Source organism: Eretmochelys imbricata, chromosome 3 (genome assembly GCF_965152235.1).
Source record: "Eretmochelys imbricata isolate rEreImb1 chromosome 3, rEreImb1.hap1, whole genome shotgun sequence".
NCBI classification, from domain to species: Eukaryota; Metazoa; Chordata; order Testudines; family Cheloniidae; genus Eretmochelys; species Eretmochelys imbricata.
The window spans coordinates 16,116,339-16,134,057 of NC_135574.1; the positions used below are offsets into that span (position 1 = coordinate 16,116,339).

The 17,719-nt window shown below is 42.9% G+C and overlaps 1 protein-coding gene across 1 annotated transcript in view; it reads right to left on the reverse strand.

Moving 5' to 3' along the window:
• Positions 1–17,719, reverse strand: part of ADGRF5 (adhesion G protein-coupled receptor F5) — a 60,038-nt gene that overhangs the window by 15,781 nt on the left and 26,538 nt on the right. The window contains exons 5-14 of the mRNA XM_077811528.1: positions 15,817–15,996; positions 13,832–13,947; positions 11,409–11,467; positions 10,908–11,044; positions 10,040–10,252; positions 9,399–9,614; positions 6,243–6,404; positions 5,862–6,074; positions 4,894–5,106; positions 2,377–2,526 (exon numbers count right to left, since the gene is read on the reverse strand). Coding sequence (XP_077667654.1) covers positions 2,377–2,526; positions 4,894–5,106; positions 5,862–6,074; positions 6,243–6,404; positions 9,399–9,614; positions 10,040–10,252; positions 10,908–11,044; positions 11,409–11,467; positions 13,832–13,947; positions 15,817–15,996 — 1,659 coding nt within the window. The remainder of the gene's footprint in view (positions 1–2,376; positions 2,527–4,893; positions 5,107–5,861; positions 6,075–6,242; positions 6,405–9,398; positions 9,615–10,039; positions 10,253–10,907; positions 11,045–11,408; positions 11,468–13,831; positions 13,948–15,816; positions 15,997–17,719) is intronic.

The following is a 17,719-nucleotide window of genomic DNA, read 5'->3' on the forward strand; positions in this document are numbered from 1 at the left end:
AATGTTTGTATCCACAGCGGACCTATCCCAACTTAAGAGGTGTTTGGATACAGCATTTTGGTTTGGGTTTATCCTTAATTATAACCCACCCTTAGATATAAGTTTTGGGAAGCTGTTTGCCTGCAAAAGCATGCAAAGATTTGCTGTTGTAGTGGATAAGAATAAATCACAAGGATGGGTGAATCTCTCCAACCTTTCTTCTGAAGCCTGAACAGAAGTTTTTCTGAGGTTCAGCAAGATTTGGTTTAGGACCCGATCCACTCATGTTATTAATTTATTTTATTTTCATTTTCATGTACCTCAGCACTTGTGGGTTCCAGGTGGGAGCAGAAATGGAAGAGCTGAAATTCAACAGTTCTCATAGATTTCAAGGCCAGAAGCGACAATCGTGATCATCTAGTCTGGCCTCCTGTAGAACACCGGCCACAGAACTTTCTCAAAATAATTCCTGGAGTATATCTTTTAGAAAAACATCTGATTTTGATCTAAAAATTGTCAGTAATGGGAGGATCCACCGGGACCCTTGCTCAGTTCTTCCAGTGGTTAATTATTCTCACGGTTAAAAATTTACACCTTATTTCCAGTCTGAATTTGTCTAGCTGCACCTTCCCGCCATTGGGTCATGTTATACTTTTCTCTGCTACATTATATTTGTACCCCATGTAGGTTCTGATAGACTGTAATCAAGTCACCCCTTAGCCTTCTCTTTGTTAAACTAAATAGATTGAGCTTCTGGAATCTGTCCAGAACTATAAGGCATGTGTTACAATCCCTCAATCATTCTCTGAACCCTCTCCAATTTATCAACATCCTTCCTGAATAGTGGACACCAGAACCGGACTCAGTATTCCAGCAGCTGTTGCACCAGTGCCAAATACAGAGGTAAAATAACCTCTCTACTCCTACTCATGAGTCCCCTGTTTATGCATTCAAGGATTGCATTAACCCTTTTGGCTACAGCATTTCACTGGGAGCTCATGTTCAGCTGATTATCCACTGTGACTGCACAAATCTTTTTCAGAGTCTCTGCTTGCCATCATGCAAACTTGGCCTATATTCTTTGTTGCAAGATCACATTTAGCCATGTTAAAATGCACATTGTTTGTTTGTGCCCAGTTTACCAAGAGATCCAGATCACGAGTCTATATCAGTGACCTGTCCTCTTCATTATTTACCACTCCCCAATTTTTGTGTCAGCTGCAAACTTTACTGGTGATGAAGTATTTCTAGCTCAAATGAAAGTAGGGAGTACCAAAAGTCTTATGGAAAAACACATCTTTTGAATTTCCAGCCCAATTTTGCAGACTCCTGAAAGTTTAGAAGGTTTGAATAATCATCCAAGCCCCCAATTTTTAAAATTTGTCTGGGGAGGAGAACATCTCTGAATATGTGTTTGTACAACATCTAGCTGATGATGGTGTCTAAATGCTACCGGAACACAAACCATAAATAGTAATAAGGGCTTGATTGTGAACCTTTTACTCGCACTGGGAAGCAGTTACCCTCACAAATAGTCTCATTGACTTTGATAGGATCACTTGTGTGAGTAACTATTCACCAGTGTGAGTCAGTGTTCACAGTCTTCCTCGAAAGCTGTTTAAATACATGCTATATTAACAGAAGAAGAGGGGACTGAAATTTCTACTGTAATGCACAGGTTTAGTGGTAGGCAGTGCAGCTACAGCTGATCAAACAATGGAATTTCCATCCCAGGGGAAAGTCCATATGTCAACATTTGCTTACATTCCAAATGAGAATAAAAATTCAAAATATCAAAACTTTCTGTCAAACAAAAAATTGCATAAAAACTCGATTTGGAAATGTTGAAAGTTTAATTTCAGGTTAACATTAATCTGTGTCTGCCTGACCTGCTGCGAGTTGTAATTTTGGTATCTCAAGTCACCATTCTCCTGTATAGGCTGGGCTCCTAGGCCAGACTACATTTCCTACGTGTGTCCTTCTGGGTGAGCTGCTGTGGTGCATCATGGGAGTCCCATGACCATGATGCATCACGGGTGATGTAGTCTAGCCAGGGAGTCCAGCCTGTGGGGAATATTGGGGGCATGAAGCACCAGAGCTATAATTCCTATGAGGCACCAAGGCAGCTCAGATGGCTGCAGAGATCAATGTGAAACTGAGCCAAAACAAAACACCTTGTTTTGGTTTTCAAAATCTCAGCAAAATTGACATTTTCTTATGACAACCATATTTTCTATCAAAAACCATTTAGATAGAAAATTACCAACCAGATTTAACCAAAGCACATGCTGCTGCATTTAAGCAACCTCATTGATACAATACATGTCCTTTGATTTGGCAAATACGTCAGGATTATACATGTAATTGCTGTATATAATTACCAAGATTTCTTCTTACCTGGTATAATACTTAGGTTCATAGGTAAACTTTCGACCTTATCTTGAATGCGGTTAACAAAGGTACAATATGCTACGACATCTGACGGCGGGTTGCACCTTTCTGTGTAATTGTATGTGTAGCACACTTGGTTTCCTTGTGTTTTTCTCACTACAAAGAAAGATTTTAAGTGTGTTAATGTAATCATGGGCAGCAGGTATTGAAGGCCAGTGGAGGCTAAGCCTCCCCTAACCCAGGCCGTGGCCCCACCCATGCTCCATCCCGAGACCCTGATCTCACTTCCCCCTCTCCCCTGAAGCTGGCGGGGGTTCAGTTCCAGTTGGTGGCCTGGAGCTCGGGGATCAGGCTGGTGGCCAAGGGCTGTGGTGGCCAGAGATGGCTCGGGCCAGCCCGGGGGTTGGGCCAGCTGGGGCTCCTCCAGCCCCATGTGGGGGTGGAGGCATGTGTGAGGTCAGGGCTCTGGCAGGTGGGGCTTCGGGCAGAAAGGGCAGGGCCTGGGGACTAGCCTCCCTGAAGGGGGGGCAGGTTCACCCACTTCCCGTGAATGCAATAGTTTGGTTCTGTAGCTAGAGTAGAACAGGAAGTGCTTGTGAAAACCTCCTTTCTCAGCCTCTTAAAGAACAGCTCTCTCAGCCCTTCTAAGGATTGTCTCCTACTGTTGGAGCTCATGATCTTCTGCTGCTTATGCTCATTCCTTGCTACCTTCTTATGCTGTCTCTTCTGTCTACAGACTGAGACATATAGTTTAAGCATCCTTCTGGGCTTCCACTATGAGAGCAACTTTCCCCCAAAGTCCTTTATGGTGCAGCAACAGTGGCAGGGGTAGCCACTTTAGTGCACCTCTTTCATTTCTGCTCTCCCTGCTTCTGCTGAAGCCTTTCAATTTAGGTTAGGATTTTTAACTCTTCATCTGGTGACTCTCAGGTTCTGCACTGTTCTCAGTTTATCTTTCAGTCATCCCAAGGGTCTTCAACAGTAACCTCTCCTGTGTTGTTCTCTGCATCCTACTCACAAGCCTAATGATCCCCCACCCACAGTCTCCTCCTGCTTTACATGCCCTCCCAGAAACCTCAGGCCAGCACATTGTATCCTTTAGCAGTCTTCTAGTCAAGGAAGGTTAGATGCAATTCCCCTCAGAGCCTATCCACAGCGATGCTAAATTAATCTAAATGTCAGTCTCCAATAACTGTTTAGCTGAATTGCTGAGGGTGTATGTAATTTCTGGGAATATTTGTAGTCAAATTAATTAAACCTTTGACTTTATTACATTTCTGTTCTTGCTTATTTTAGCTACAAGCAGAGTACAAATTCATGGCAATTGCTGACTGATGCAAACAGGATGCTCTGTATCTGCATAATTAGATGGTTATTCCTCTCTCTTTTCTAATCTCATGATATTTGTTATTTTTTTGAGCCACTCGGGAACTTCGACTGTACACAATGTGCTAAATAATTGGTAGAATGTATAACTGCACTAAATTCAAAGACCTAGAACCACAGACATTTACACTGGAAAAGTCCTTTCGTCCATATGCTTGGTGAATATGGGATAGTTCCTTACATTGTATTCTTGAAAGTTTTGTCCCATTTGGTTTGGTTTGCGGAGTTTTCACCACTAGCTTTGAGAGGCTGTTCTATAGTCTAGTAGACATTACTAACAGGAAATGTTTCCTCTTACTCATCTTAAATATGCTTTTGCTTAGTTTCATGGCTATTACCCCTACACACTTGAGCCACCCTTAACGATGTCTCTTTCCTTGGAGTTTACGCATTTTAAATGCTTGGGGATGGCTATCATATCAACCTGAATCATAGCTATGCATCCAGTTACATGGACCCACATGAAAAATATGATCCTAAATTTTGAATGTAAAATAAAATAAATGGCTAGAAAATGTTGGCAAACTGATGAAACCTGATATGAAAGTCACTGGTACAGAGTAAAGGCAGAATCCCTGTGGCCCGCCACTTCCCGCAGCTCCCATTGGCCAGGAACGGTGAACTGCGACCACTGGGAGCTGCGGCAGGGGGCAGGGCCTGTGGACAGTCTATGTAAACAAAATATCTCGTGGCCCACCAGCGGATTACCCTGATGAGCTGCGTGCCAAAGGTTGCCGATTCCTGCTGTAGGACTTTAACATAAACACATTTTTGATCTGATCCTACACTCATGGAAGTAAATGGCAAAACTTCCATTAACTCCAATAGAATCAGGGTCAGACCTTTTAAGACTAAATTATGAGAGTGTGCGACCTGCACTATGGCATGAACAGAGAGCTCTTGGGTTCAAAATGGTGACAATCCCAAATTAGACATGATGTAATGATTAAGGGGAACAAAGCACAAGCATAAGAAGAGCCCAGATTACGATAATGAGACTGCACATTTTAAAAAAATACTTATAATTATTTGCTCACTAATTGTGGGCATCATAGAAGAAATGAATCTTAAGGGGGGATGTCCACAATTATCCACACATTCAATACTATTTTCAGAGTAAAGTGTCAACTTCCTTACCACCCTTAAATTCCATTTGTCGGACTGTGAACATAACAACATAGTTTTCCATTCCATCTATGCAGCACTTTAGGATCTGAGGTACATTGCATTGGATAAATCCTTGAATGGGATCCCGTACAATATTCTGCTTCAGAGGCAGAGGAACAATCTCAACTGTTGTACTAGCAGAACTTGACAAAAACTTCTGAAAGAACGTGCAAGTATAGGTGCCTGAAAGCAATGAAACAAAACTAGGCCTCAGTTGAAAGCCACGGAATGCAGACTGTGATGTGATGAATGGTAAAATAGCTGCATGACATTTTTATGAATATGGTATATGTCTCTGTGTGGTTGTTTATGGAGGCTTACTTGCTATGGAGATAGATCAAAAAGGATTGCTAAAGACACCGAGCAGGAAAGGTAAAACAACGACCCAGATCAGGAGCATCCCTGCAAGCACTCAAGCACAACAGCCAGGTTAGTAGATGCCTACTGGATTGTGCACTGCCCAAAACACAGCTGGAGAAGGAGCTGGTGGTGCTCCCTTTATATGCAATAGCTGGAGTACTCATGAAGGATGTGAAAGACAGATTCTAATCCCCACTCTGCCTGCTTTGGAGGAGGAACTTGGACCCAGGTCTCCTACCTCTCAGTTGAGCGTCCTAACCTCTGGGGTTGGTTCTCTCCATCTCTCTTCTTGAAGCTGTTCCACTTTGTATGAAATACTTAAATATTAATTGTGCCGGAGACAGACCATGAGACTGACAATATAGCCTGCTGGTTAAGGCATCCACCTGGGAGATGCCAAGTTGTAGCCCCTGTTCTATTGATTTCAATGGGAGCACTTGTGTGATCAAAGCTGTGCACGTGTTTAAGTGTCTTGCAGGATGGGGACTTAGGTGAAGTTCTAATTTTCAAATGATTGGTAATGTCACCTATCTTGTCATTCTGACCGAAACACACAGTGATGTGACGCCTTCACTTACCATTCCAGGCCTGAGTGGCAGCCTTCACTGTGAGCACGGACCTCACATTGCTTGGGGATTCCAAGTTACAGAGGTACAGCCCCGAGTCGATAATTTGAGACTGGATTTGCCAGATGACATTATTGCAATTGCTCACTTTGCTGGTGCATGTTAGAGAAAAACTGTGTCCCTGAGAAACTTGAGCTTTTGTGTTTGAAGATATTTCTACATTTGCTGAAAAATATAAGATAAATGACCATTATTGTTATTTGTCATTTGCATGTGGCCCAATAGGTAGGCAGGGTGCCATATGGAGAGAACAGAGACACAGTCCCTGCCCAAGGCACTTACACTCAGCAATGTGCAATCAGATTCTATCAGCATTCTGCAAAGGCTCCTTACCTACTCGTAAATACGTCACTTTGATGGCTTTGCTTCTGAGGGCGCCATGCCCTGTGCTCAGATCACACGTGTACGTTATCTCAGGGTCAGACTTGTTTGGGCACTGAGACTGATTGGCTTGGAGAGTGTACTCAGTACAGTTTGGAGTGAAACTGACGGTTCCTGTATTGAAATAAACAATCCCAGAGCTGTCAGTCTACCTCAACCACAAGTAAAGCCTGTTGATACAGGACTTGTTCTACCTATGCAAACCCTAGGTGTAGGCACAAGTTTTGACAGTGAGACATTTTAAACTCACCCACCCTGAAGTCCACATTCAGCCTTTACTTGGGCAAAACTCACAGTGGCCTCGTAAGGACTTCAGGATTGGGCCAAAGTGCCCATATGGAGGTGGCTCTTAATACTTGCCAATTACCTAAGACACCCATTGGCCCAGTTCTACAATCCTTACTCATGCTGAGCAGCACATACTCCCACGAGTAATCCCACTGAGTCCAATAGCACTGTTTGGGTGAGTGAGGACAAGTCACTGTGAATAACGGTTTCAGATTCAGGCCTGAGAGAAGTATTTGGAGTCAGATACTCTCAGTATTGGCAGATTCAAGGTGTTTCTTACAGTAAGCAGTGGAAAGTACAAAGAGATACTGCAAATATTAAACTCATCTATTTATCTTAGGGGAAACTAACATTTTTAAGGGCCACCCTGTAACTGTATTTTGGATGTCAAGAGAGGAGGGTTAGACATAATGGGGCAAATTTACCAAAACTGCCTGTCTAAATCACATACACAGAATCTGAGTGCGCATCTATTGTGCAGGCAAAACTCATGGTCGAAATCCTGACCCCACAGAAGTCAAAGGCAAAAGTCCCATTGACTTCAGTGGGCCAGGATTTCACTCTGTATGTCTGAGTAATTCAAAAGTGCATAAATCCCTGGGTCCAAGTGCAATTCTTTGAGGAGGTCAACAAGCATGTGGACAAGGGGATCCAGTGGATATAGTGTATTTAGATTTTCAGAAAGCCTTTGACAAGGTCCCTCACCAAAGGCTATTAAGCAAAGTAAGCAGTCATGAGATAAGAGGGAAGGACCTCTCATGGATTTGGAACTGGTTAAAAGATAGGAAACAAAGGGTAGGAATAAATGGTCAGTTTTCAGAATGGAGAGAGGTAAATAGTGGTGTCCCCCTGGGGTCTGTACTGGGCCCAGTCTTATTCAACATATTCATAAATGATCTGGAAACAGGGGTAAACAGTGAGGTGGCAAAATTTGCAGATGATACAAAACTACTCAAGATAGTTAAGTCCCAGGCAGACTGCAAAAAGCTACAAAAGGATCTCTCAAAACTGGGTAACTGGGCAACAAAATGGCAGATGAAATTTCATGTTGATAAATGCAAAGTAAAACTTTGGAAAACATAATCCCAACTATACATATAAAATGATAGGGTCTAAATTAGCTGTTACCATTCAAGAAAGAGATCTTGGAATCACTGTGGATAGTTCTCTGAAAACATCCACTCAATGTGCAGCGGCAGTCAAAAAAGCTAACAGAATATTGGGAATCATTACGAAAGGGATGGATAATAAGACAGAATATATCATATTGCCTCTATATAAATCCATGGTATGCCCACATCTTGAATAGTGCATGGAGATGTGGTCACCCCATCTCAAAAAAGATACATTGGAATTGGAAAAGGTTCAGAAAATTGCAACCAACAATGAGTAGGGGTATGGACCGTCTGCCATATGAGGAGAGATTAATGAGACTGGGACTTTTCAGCTTGGAAAAAAGACGACTAAGGGAGGAGATGATAGATGTCTATAAAATCATGACTGGTGTGGAGAAAGTAAATAAGGAAGTGTTATTTAGTCCTTCTTATAACACAAGAACTAGGGGTCACCAAATGAAATTAATAGGCAGCAGGTTTAAAACAAACAAAAGGAAGTATTTTTCATACAATACATAGTCAACCTGTGGAACTCCTTGCCAGAGGATGTTGTGAAGGCCAAGACTATAACAGGGTTCAAAAAAGAACTAGTTTAGTTCATGGAGGTTAGGTTCATCAGTGGCTATTAGGCAGGATGGACAGGGATGGTGTCCCTAGTCTCTGTTTGCCAGAAGCTGGGAATGGGCGACAGGGAATGGATCACTTGATGATCACTGTTCTGTTCATTCCCTCTGGGGCACCTGGCATTAGCCACTGTCAGAAGACAGGATACTGGGTCAGATGGACCTTTGGTCTGACCCAGTATGGATGTTCTTATGTACCTTTGTGCATTTACAGTTACTTAGTTTGCCGTCATACTTCATATTAAAGTTCCATTTCTATACAGTTAATAAAAGGCTAGTAAATGATTAATAGGTGTTTTAATAAATGGTTACTCCTTTGCTATAGGTTGTTATAGAGTCCAAAAGGGCAACTGGTTGCTTAAGACTTACAACCATTTATAACACCATCTACTGATGTGCTTATAAAAATCTATACCATGTTCTGCTGGTGTCTGTAGCATGCTTATGCTATACACGTCTATTCATTATTTATAAATCCATTTGAAATGGAACTTTAATATCAAGCATGATTCATTTTGCATAGGACAGTTCACACTTGCATGTGGGGTTTTGGCCCCAATCTTTAGCTGTGCTGCAGCTGTTTTGTGCCACACCGTTTGCTTGCCAAAGCTGAGTACATGGCCTATGGAAGGTACTCTCAGTATAAGGGTGACCCTGAAGTTGTGGACAACCAATAAAGGGACTTCTACACCTCATACCCACCTTGCTGTCAACAAAGCAGGAAAAGGGGGAGATGCACTTTCTGAAAGATGACTAGATATCAGCAGGCTGCACTGATCCTGGGATAGGTTTCCAGCCCTCTGTGGCAGTTATGGGGTGGCAGAAGTTAGAGCAGCCCTCACGCGGCTCTAACAGTGCACAGCAATGGCTACAGTGGCACTAAGACAATGCAAGTGGGAACTTCATCTTGGCTTGGCATAGCACCCGCTGACTTGTGGTCTAAGCATCTGGGGAGTCCCCGAGGATATGGCCTTTCTGTGCATGAAACAGCTGCATGTGCCTCTTTTTAGCTGCAAATTAGGAGGAGAGATTTAGGGAAAAACTGGCCCATAGTATGTGAGACTGAATATTTTCTGTCTTACCCAAAATATTTGTTGCTCTATTTGGTCTCCAGTTAGTAGTAAAGGATTGTATATTTCCATCAACGCAGCAGCTCAGCGTTACTTTGGTACCGTCACATACAACTTCAGTGTCTCCTGATTGTACAACGTTTATTGGAGCTACTGTTATATTTTGTGTTTCTTTAAATGACAATGTGTAGTCCGCACTGCTGCTCATGAAAACACAAGTATAAGGACCTGTAAAGGAAATACAATATTACTGCTGAGAACTCATTCTGCCTTAATCCCCTAAAGCAATGAAAAATAGATTCAGCTATTCACCCACTAGACCTAACCTCCCAGTCCAGTCCATGTTACTTGGCTCCTTAATACTGAGCTCTAATATATCACCTCTTTTCAAAGGGCTCTCCAAACATTAACAATTTAATTTGCTATGGAACTCTAAGCTGTTACTTTTTATTATAATATAATAAATGCACTATGCTGGCATCATCATTCAGAAGCTAATTCATTAAAGAAAGTCATAGGAAAATGATGGGGGGAAAGGTGCATTTGCCCTTCTGTTTTAAATAAATAGAATCATTGCATTCTTCTTTGTTCCTTTGCCTATTGCAAACAATACACTTCCATATACAGATTTTGCAAGAGGGACACAATCGTACCAGTATCATGCTGTGTAACACTGGTAATTTCCAGAACTGACTTCGTAATTTCTTCTATAGTTATTGTACGTATTGAATGCCGGATGCTATTCAAGATTTCATGTCCAGAATGATACCAGGTCACGTTCCCTGTATCCACCCATGTCTTACAATTCATTATTACTGTATCCCCCTGGAAAATGTCCTCAGGGGACACAGAGAAGTTGGTTTGACCTGGAAAGGCAAAGAGAAACCTGTAGTAGTATTTATTTATTTATTTTATTACTTCAGCTGACATTTACCTAGTGCCTCCCATCTCAAAGCATTTCACAAATTATACACATTCGGTGTCAATGATATGCAGCCACCTCTGGGGTGCAGGGCATCAGCTATGCAGATGACTGGTGCATAACACGCTGCCCAACAGCAGAGTGGAAATTCTAGCCAAGAACACTAGTGCAAACCTCAGCTCTCATTACAGGAGCTGCGAGATTTGCAATGTGCAAAGAGTGGACAGGTGCTTGGGGCCTGAGATGTTGAGCAGCCTCAATTCCGATGGGCCTTGATTTGTAACGTCTTGCCTCATTGATCCCTTGCAATGAACAATACAATGTTCAATTTATCTCTCTGGGAGAGGCTAGCTTGGGCTTCATTGCTGTGGTGACAGGGTTCTTGTTGTCAATAGGAGATGCGGTGCAGCACAGTGTAGGACAACTGGCTCGTTCATTTCCTCCATGGGAGCTGAGCTGTTTTGAAAGTCTGGTCTCAAGTGTTCAGTAGCGTTAGGCAGCTCTACAAATGGTTGTTACTGTTATTGTTTGTATTACAAACGATTGTTCACAAACTTTAAAGCAAATTCATAGCATGCATAATAGAGCTTAAATCTTACCTGTTATTTCTAATGAATCAGGGATTAACATATATGATGCATCTAGCGAGTGTTGAATGTTTCTGCTGGCACTTTTGATTTGGGAGACTGTTGCTGGGGCAGCTTTGATCTCATAGTCCACAATAACACTTCCAGCCCTAAACAGAGCCAAGAATTTAAAAAAGAGTTTTGATTCAAGAATGTACTAATACCTGGCACTGTATGGATGAATTTGGCCCTATTTTGAGAGCCAAAAGTGCTGCACAGACATACGCACAGGGATGAATTTCACCCACAATGCTTCATATTCACACTCATTTAGGGGAATTCCATTTGTTTGTGTTTTAGTGGGCCTGTCATACTATTATCCCAATGCTGTGTATGGATTCCAACCACAGTAACTGTGGGCCATCTCATTCCTATGCCTCGTTTTGTGTCTCCTGAAAGGGGGAAAAACAACAAGAAGAAAGAAGGGCTCACATCTTCTGAAAAAGAAAAACAACCCAAAGGCGGTTTCCTTACCTGAAACTGGTGACTCTTGCTGATACGAAGCCAGGCAAAGATTTGTAGCTAGCTGTAAACTGAAAAGGAAGAAATATATTGTGCCATGTGAACCCTCTGGACATTTTTGCTGGAAGTCATTTGTTGGTAACTGAAGAGCGGGCTTGATTTCAGCAAATAGGAATGCGGAATGTAAGCTCTGATACAGTGGGCCCGAGACTCTTTTCACTTACACTCTGTGATGGAGATTAGCATGAGGACAAATAATCTGACATTTTTAGTCCCCGTTATCCTGAAAGATCCCTATAACCACTTTACTGTAGATCTGCATAAATGAAGTCGATAGGAATTTTGCCATAGATTCCCAATGGGAGCAGGAACTGGCCTTCTCTATCTGCCTTATGTGTTTATGAGGCCTGCATTACTGTCGTATCAGAGTCTTTAATGTATTTATCCTCAGAGCAACCCCAGGAGGTAGCAAGTGCTATTATCTCCATTGGACAGACAGGAAACTGAGGCACAGAGAAGCTAAAGGCCAGACCTTTACAGGTATTTAGGTTCCTCAAGGTGCAGATAGGTGCCTAATGGTCTTTCCAAAAGCACTGATTTCAATGGGAATTGGGCACCTAAGTGCTTCTGAAAATCACACCAGGTGCCTAGCTGCATTTTTAGGAGCCTAAATACCTTTAAAAAATCAGGTGCTAAGTGATTTGCCCAAGGTCACACAGGCAGTCTGTGGAAGAGCAGGGACTTGAAACCCGGTTCAGGATAGCGCCCTAATCACTGGGCCGTGCTTCCTGGCCCTATACGAATAATTTTGACATTCTATTAAATGCCATCACTTGGCACCAGCAACACTATACCAAGCTTTTCAGGAGGAGAAGGGAAGAGCAACTTCTCCAACTGAAACTGTAGGCCACCATTGTAGGGAGGCTGAAGGTACCTGCCCAGACTGGAATTTGACTCGAATTAATAGTTCTACTCTTGTGAAAAGTTTCATTAGACCTTTCATTCACTGGGACCTCCATTTTATCTCTCTTCTGGAAGGTGGCACCTCTGGCTGTGCAGTGTTTCCTCGCACCATGCCGGGGCACTGGCTCAGCGCTGACTTCGGATATTTCTACACGGCAATCCGAGACATGACTGCAGCTTTGGTAGGCACGCCTGCTAGCTTTACCAGAAGCGCTGTCTTTCTAAGCTGCGGGGAGGGGGAGGAGTGGGGGGTGCTCAACCCCCCGCTCTGCCCCAGCCCCTGCACTCCACCCCTTCCCACAAGCCCCCACCTGGCCCCACCTCTTCCCAGCCCTGCTTTGCCCCATTCCGTCCCCTCCCCTGAGAGCGCCCCACTCTCACGCCTCCTTCTCCCCCCAGCGCCTCCTGCACGCCACTGAACAGCTGACAGCAGCGGGCGAGAGGCACTGGGAGGGAGGGGGGAGTGCTGATCAGCAGGGCCGCTGGTGGGTGGGAGGCGCTGGAGGGAGGAGCTGATCGGGGGACTGCTGGTGTGTGCTGAGCACCCACTGTTTTTTTCCATGGGTGCTCCAGCCCCAGAGCACCCACAGAGTCGGTGCCTATGAGCTTTACCCATGCCGCCATGCCTAAAACTAGCAGCACAGAGGTGGAGACATGGGCCTCCCCGATGAGAGACCATTAACTGACTTCTATAAGCCACTAAACAACATTCAGTCCCTGCACCAAATAAAACTCTGGATCCAAACACACCCAAACCATTGGGCTGTTTGAAATGCAAATGCGGATTTGGAGCTGAATGTTTCAAATGGCCTTTGTCTTCATAAGGGGTTGGAAGAAAGCCCTGGCTCTGAACTCTTTCAAACTTTGTGTTATTCTGGATTGGGACATTGGGACTTGGCCCTCGTCTCTGCCACTGGACCAAGCTAGGGATCATCCAAACCAGCAGAATACATCAAATGTGAAAGGCGCTGTCTTCCATTACCAGTCACCATACATATGTCAAGGGCAGATAGAGTGGCTTAGCTGATAGAACACTGGACTAGGTTTCAGGAGACCTAATTTCTATTCCTAGCTCTGCTTCTGTGTGACTTTGGCCAAGACGCCTCATCTCTCTATGCTTCAGTTTCCCTATCTGTAAAATGGTCATAATGACTCTGACCTCCTTGGTGAAGTGCTCTGAGATCTACAGATGAAAAGGGCTGGATAAGAGCTAGGTTTCACTATTATTATGTCTGACCAAAGCCAGAGTATGTTCCCTGATTGCTGGTCTTTTGTACATCTTACAGATTTGTTGTGAACTCCCTTAGCATCAACCAGTGCAGTAGTGTCTTCCTTCTTTCCCACCTACCTACGAAAGATGTTCCCATCACTCATCCCACAAGCAACCCGCACTCATTTGGACATGAACAGCCCACAGATTGTATAGACAATGGTTCTGCAAATTAGATTGTTTTTAAAAGCCAAAGACGTACTGCATTCTCCAAGTCTTTTTCGTATGTCTTATACAGTTCAGAAGAGGAATTCTTGAGAGCATCCTGGAAAACTACACCAAGTCTGACTGATAATTTTAATGTGATGGTAGCAATGCCTGCAGCAAGAAAACAAAACTACTTTGAACAAGAAAATATTCACAATCAAATTCTTTCAAAGTGAGGTCTGCCCCAAACAGAACTCTGGATCCAGACACATCTGAACCTTTGGAATGTTTGAAATTCAGACCTATGGATTGTCTACATGGGATGTTTCCGCATAGCAAGCTTGGGTGTGAAGCTACCGCACATTAGCTTGCTGTATAGCAATGTCTTGTGTGGACACTGCTACAGTGCACTGAGATGCACTTTGGCTACTACGACGTGTAAAGCATAGTAAGTCAACGTGTCCTCCAGGGTTTGTAGTGTGCTGTAGCAGTATACACATGAGAAGTAGGGCAAGCTGGCACACTGTAGATTTACACCTTGGCTTGCAGTACAGTAATGTCCCACATAGACAAGCCCTTAGATATAGCTCCATATATCTCAAATAGCTCCTGTTTTCATAAGGGATTGAACCACACCCTGGATCTGAACATTTCCAAACTTTGGGGTTATTCTGGATCTGGAGATGAGATTGGCTTACAAATCATGAAATTGAAAAAGATTCATAGATTCATAGATATTTAGGTCAGAAGGGACCATTATGATCATCTAGTCTGACCTCCTGCACAACGCAGGCCACAGAATCTCACCCACCACTCCTGCAATAAACCTCTCACCTATGTCTGAACTACTGAAGTCCTCAAGTCGTGGTTTAAAGACTTCAAGGAGCAGAGAATCCTCCAGCAAGTGACCCGTGCCCATGCTACAGAGGAAGGCGAAAAACCTCCAGGGTCTCTTCCAATCTGCCCTGGAGGAAAATTCCTTCCCGACCCCAAATGTGGCGATCAGGTGAACCCTGAGCATATGGCAAGATTCACCAGCCAGATACCAAAGAAAGAATTTTCTGTAGTAACTCAGATCCCACCCCATCTAACATCCCATCACAGGCCATTGGGCCTATTTACCATGAATATTTAAAGATCAGTTAATTGCCAAAATCATGTTATCCCATCATACCATCTCCTCCATAAACTTATTGAGTTTAATCTTAAAGCCAGATAGGTCTTTTGCCCCCACTGCTTCCCTTGGAAGGCTATTCCAGAACTTCACTCCTCTGATGGTTAGAAATGTTTGTCTAATTTCAAGTCTAAACTTCCCGATGGCCAGTTTATATCCATTTGTTCGTGTCCACATTGGTACTGAGCTTAAATAATTCCTCTCCCTCTCCGGTATTTATCCCTCTGATATATTTATAGATAAACATTGGGTTCTTCTTGTTTGCCTTCTGGGTTTTTTGAGCATTTAGGGCACACTCTGGTCTCATTTTCAAGCTTTCCTCTGTAACCACAAGGACTACAAATTTACTTTTTGTAATGAAAGCTGACATTACCACATAATCACCTGCTGCAAGAAGCTGGAACTATAAGAAAAACACTAAATAGCCTAAAAAGAATGAAGAGTCCTTGTGGCACCTTAGAGACTAGCAAATTTATTTGGGCATAAGCTTTCGTGGGATATAACCCGCTTCATGCCCAAATAAATGTGTTAGTCTCTAAGGTGCCACAAGAAGTCCTCGTTGTTTTTACTGATACAGACTAACATGGCTACCCCTCTAAAATCTGTCACTAAAGAGCCTGAGATTCATGATAAAATCATGAGTGTTGGCAAGATTGCACCATGATCTGAATGGGGCCACTTGGAGCTTTGCATGCTAGGAGATGTAATTCGCAGGAAACACTTTCCTATTAAAAATAACAGCTACAGTAGTCCCCAAAGTATTGTGCTTGGTCCATGAGTCACATTTTAGCCAGCCCCACTGATGTGTAAAGATCACTCTCTCTCCTGATTAAATTTCATACCATATGCTACTAAGCGCAACTTACCTCCAGGCTGAAGCTGACAATAGGGTCCTTGAGAAGGCAACTCTGTGATACAGTCACAGATCTCCTCTTGTGTTGGGACGGTACCAGGACAGATTGACTTGGCACTGCACACTGCAGCTGGCCATCCGTACCCACTTTCACAAGAACAATGGGTCTCATTATTACTGATGAGACTGCATACTAGTATAAAATAGAAAGTCTGTGGTAATGATGCATTATTCATAATATTTTTCACAATATTTTTCCCTTAAGTATATTTACCCTACTGGATGTGTATGCAAAAGTTTATACAATATGCTGTGCATCTTAGATGTTCACTAGCAAGATAGAAGCCTGAGTATCTAATGCCCTGAGAATCCTGTTATATGAATCATAAGCAGCTAAATAAGAGGTGGTGATACTCTCATTAGGGGCTAAGTTTGATTCATTACTCTAAGGGCTTGTCTATACTACCCGCTGGATTGGCGGGCAGCGATCGATCCAGCAGGGGTTGATTTATCGCGTCTAGTCTAGACATGATAAATTGACCGCCGAGCGCTCTCCTGTCGACTCCGGTACTCCACTGGAGCGAGAGGCGCAGGCGGAGTCGACGGGAGAGCATCAGCTCTCGACTCACTGCAGTGAAGACACCACGGTGAGTAGATCTAAGAACATTGACTTCAGCTACGTTATTCACGTGGCTGAATTTGCATAACTTAGATCGCTCCTCCCCTCTAGTGTAGACCAGGCCTAAGAGTTTTCTTTTAAATATAGAGCATGGACTGAAAATTACCCTGTTCCAATCTCTTGGGTTTCTTGTGTTTAGTCTTGGATCAGAGTGTTGAAATAGCTCTGCTGATCTATGATAGCAAGGATATTGCAGTCAGAGATTTCATAAACTACTGGGCTAAAAGCAAACACCGCATAGCATCAAAACTGGTTTCAATTATGTGTTGTAGTGTTTGTTTCGAGTGAGATTGAACCGTAAAATGACCCCATTCTGATTGCTATCTTGAACTTTAGAATGCAATGTCATCTCAAAGGGTACTATCAGAAAAATGCTGTTGACACATATACTTCATATCATCTAAAATCTTAAGTCCTAGTTTTCAAACAGCATAAACCCATTTTCTTACTGTTTATGAGACACTGGCTGCTAAATCAAAGTTAACTTTCAATGACATAGCATGAAGTATTGACAAAATGTTTTGAATAAACTAGCTCACAGACAAGAAACACTTGGCAAGATGAACACACGTGTTTAGAACCAGTACGCACATCCTTCCACTGCTCCTGGATCAGCGATTTAAATAAAAAAAAACAACAGGTCCTGAACTTTTGTAAATACATGTGGTGTTTATATATTGTTTCATATTTTAACTATTCAGAATACTATATAGCTGCAATTTTGTATAACAACAAGTGGAAAAATAAAGGTTCTTCAATTCTTTGCCCTTTAATAATGTCCTTTGGAATTACATCAGAAAGAAAATTAGCCCATGAAGTGTGTGTCCACATGCTAGGGACAAAGCATAGCCTCTTAGAGTGATTTACATTCCAAATGTCATTAGAGGAAAGTAAACACTTTGAAAATCAGCGCTGCAGCTTCCTGAAACATAAAAGTAAATCAGACTGCTATTATTATTGTGGTAATAAAGCCATAGCAGAACGTTTTAGCAGAGGGTTTCTCAGGCTCCCTCCCTTCCTTCGGCACAGAGAAGCATTCAGGCCTCTCCTAATATCAGCGTTTTGTAAGAAGGAGAGGTGTGGAATGCAAAGACCAGAAAGTGCTGTTATCTATGAATTTTTCTGTCTTGCTGGGTCCTTCCCACTCAGTAGGTAACAGAGACAGCTCTGGATTTGTAAGCTAGGCTCTGTCCCCCTCTAGTGGCACCTAGCCCTGCTAGAGATTGACGAGTCTACT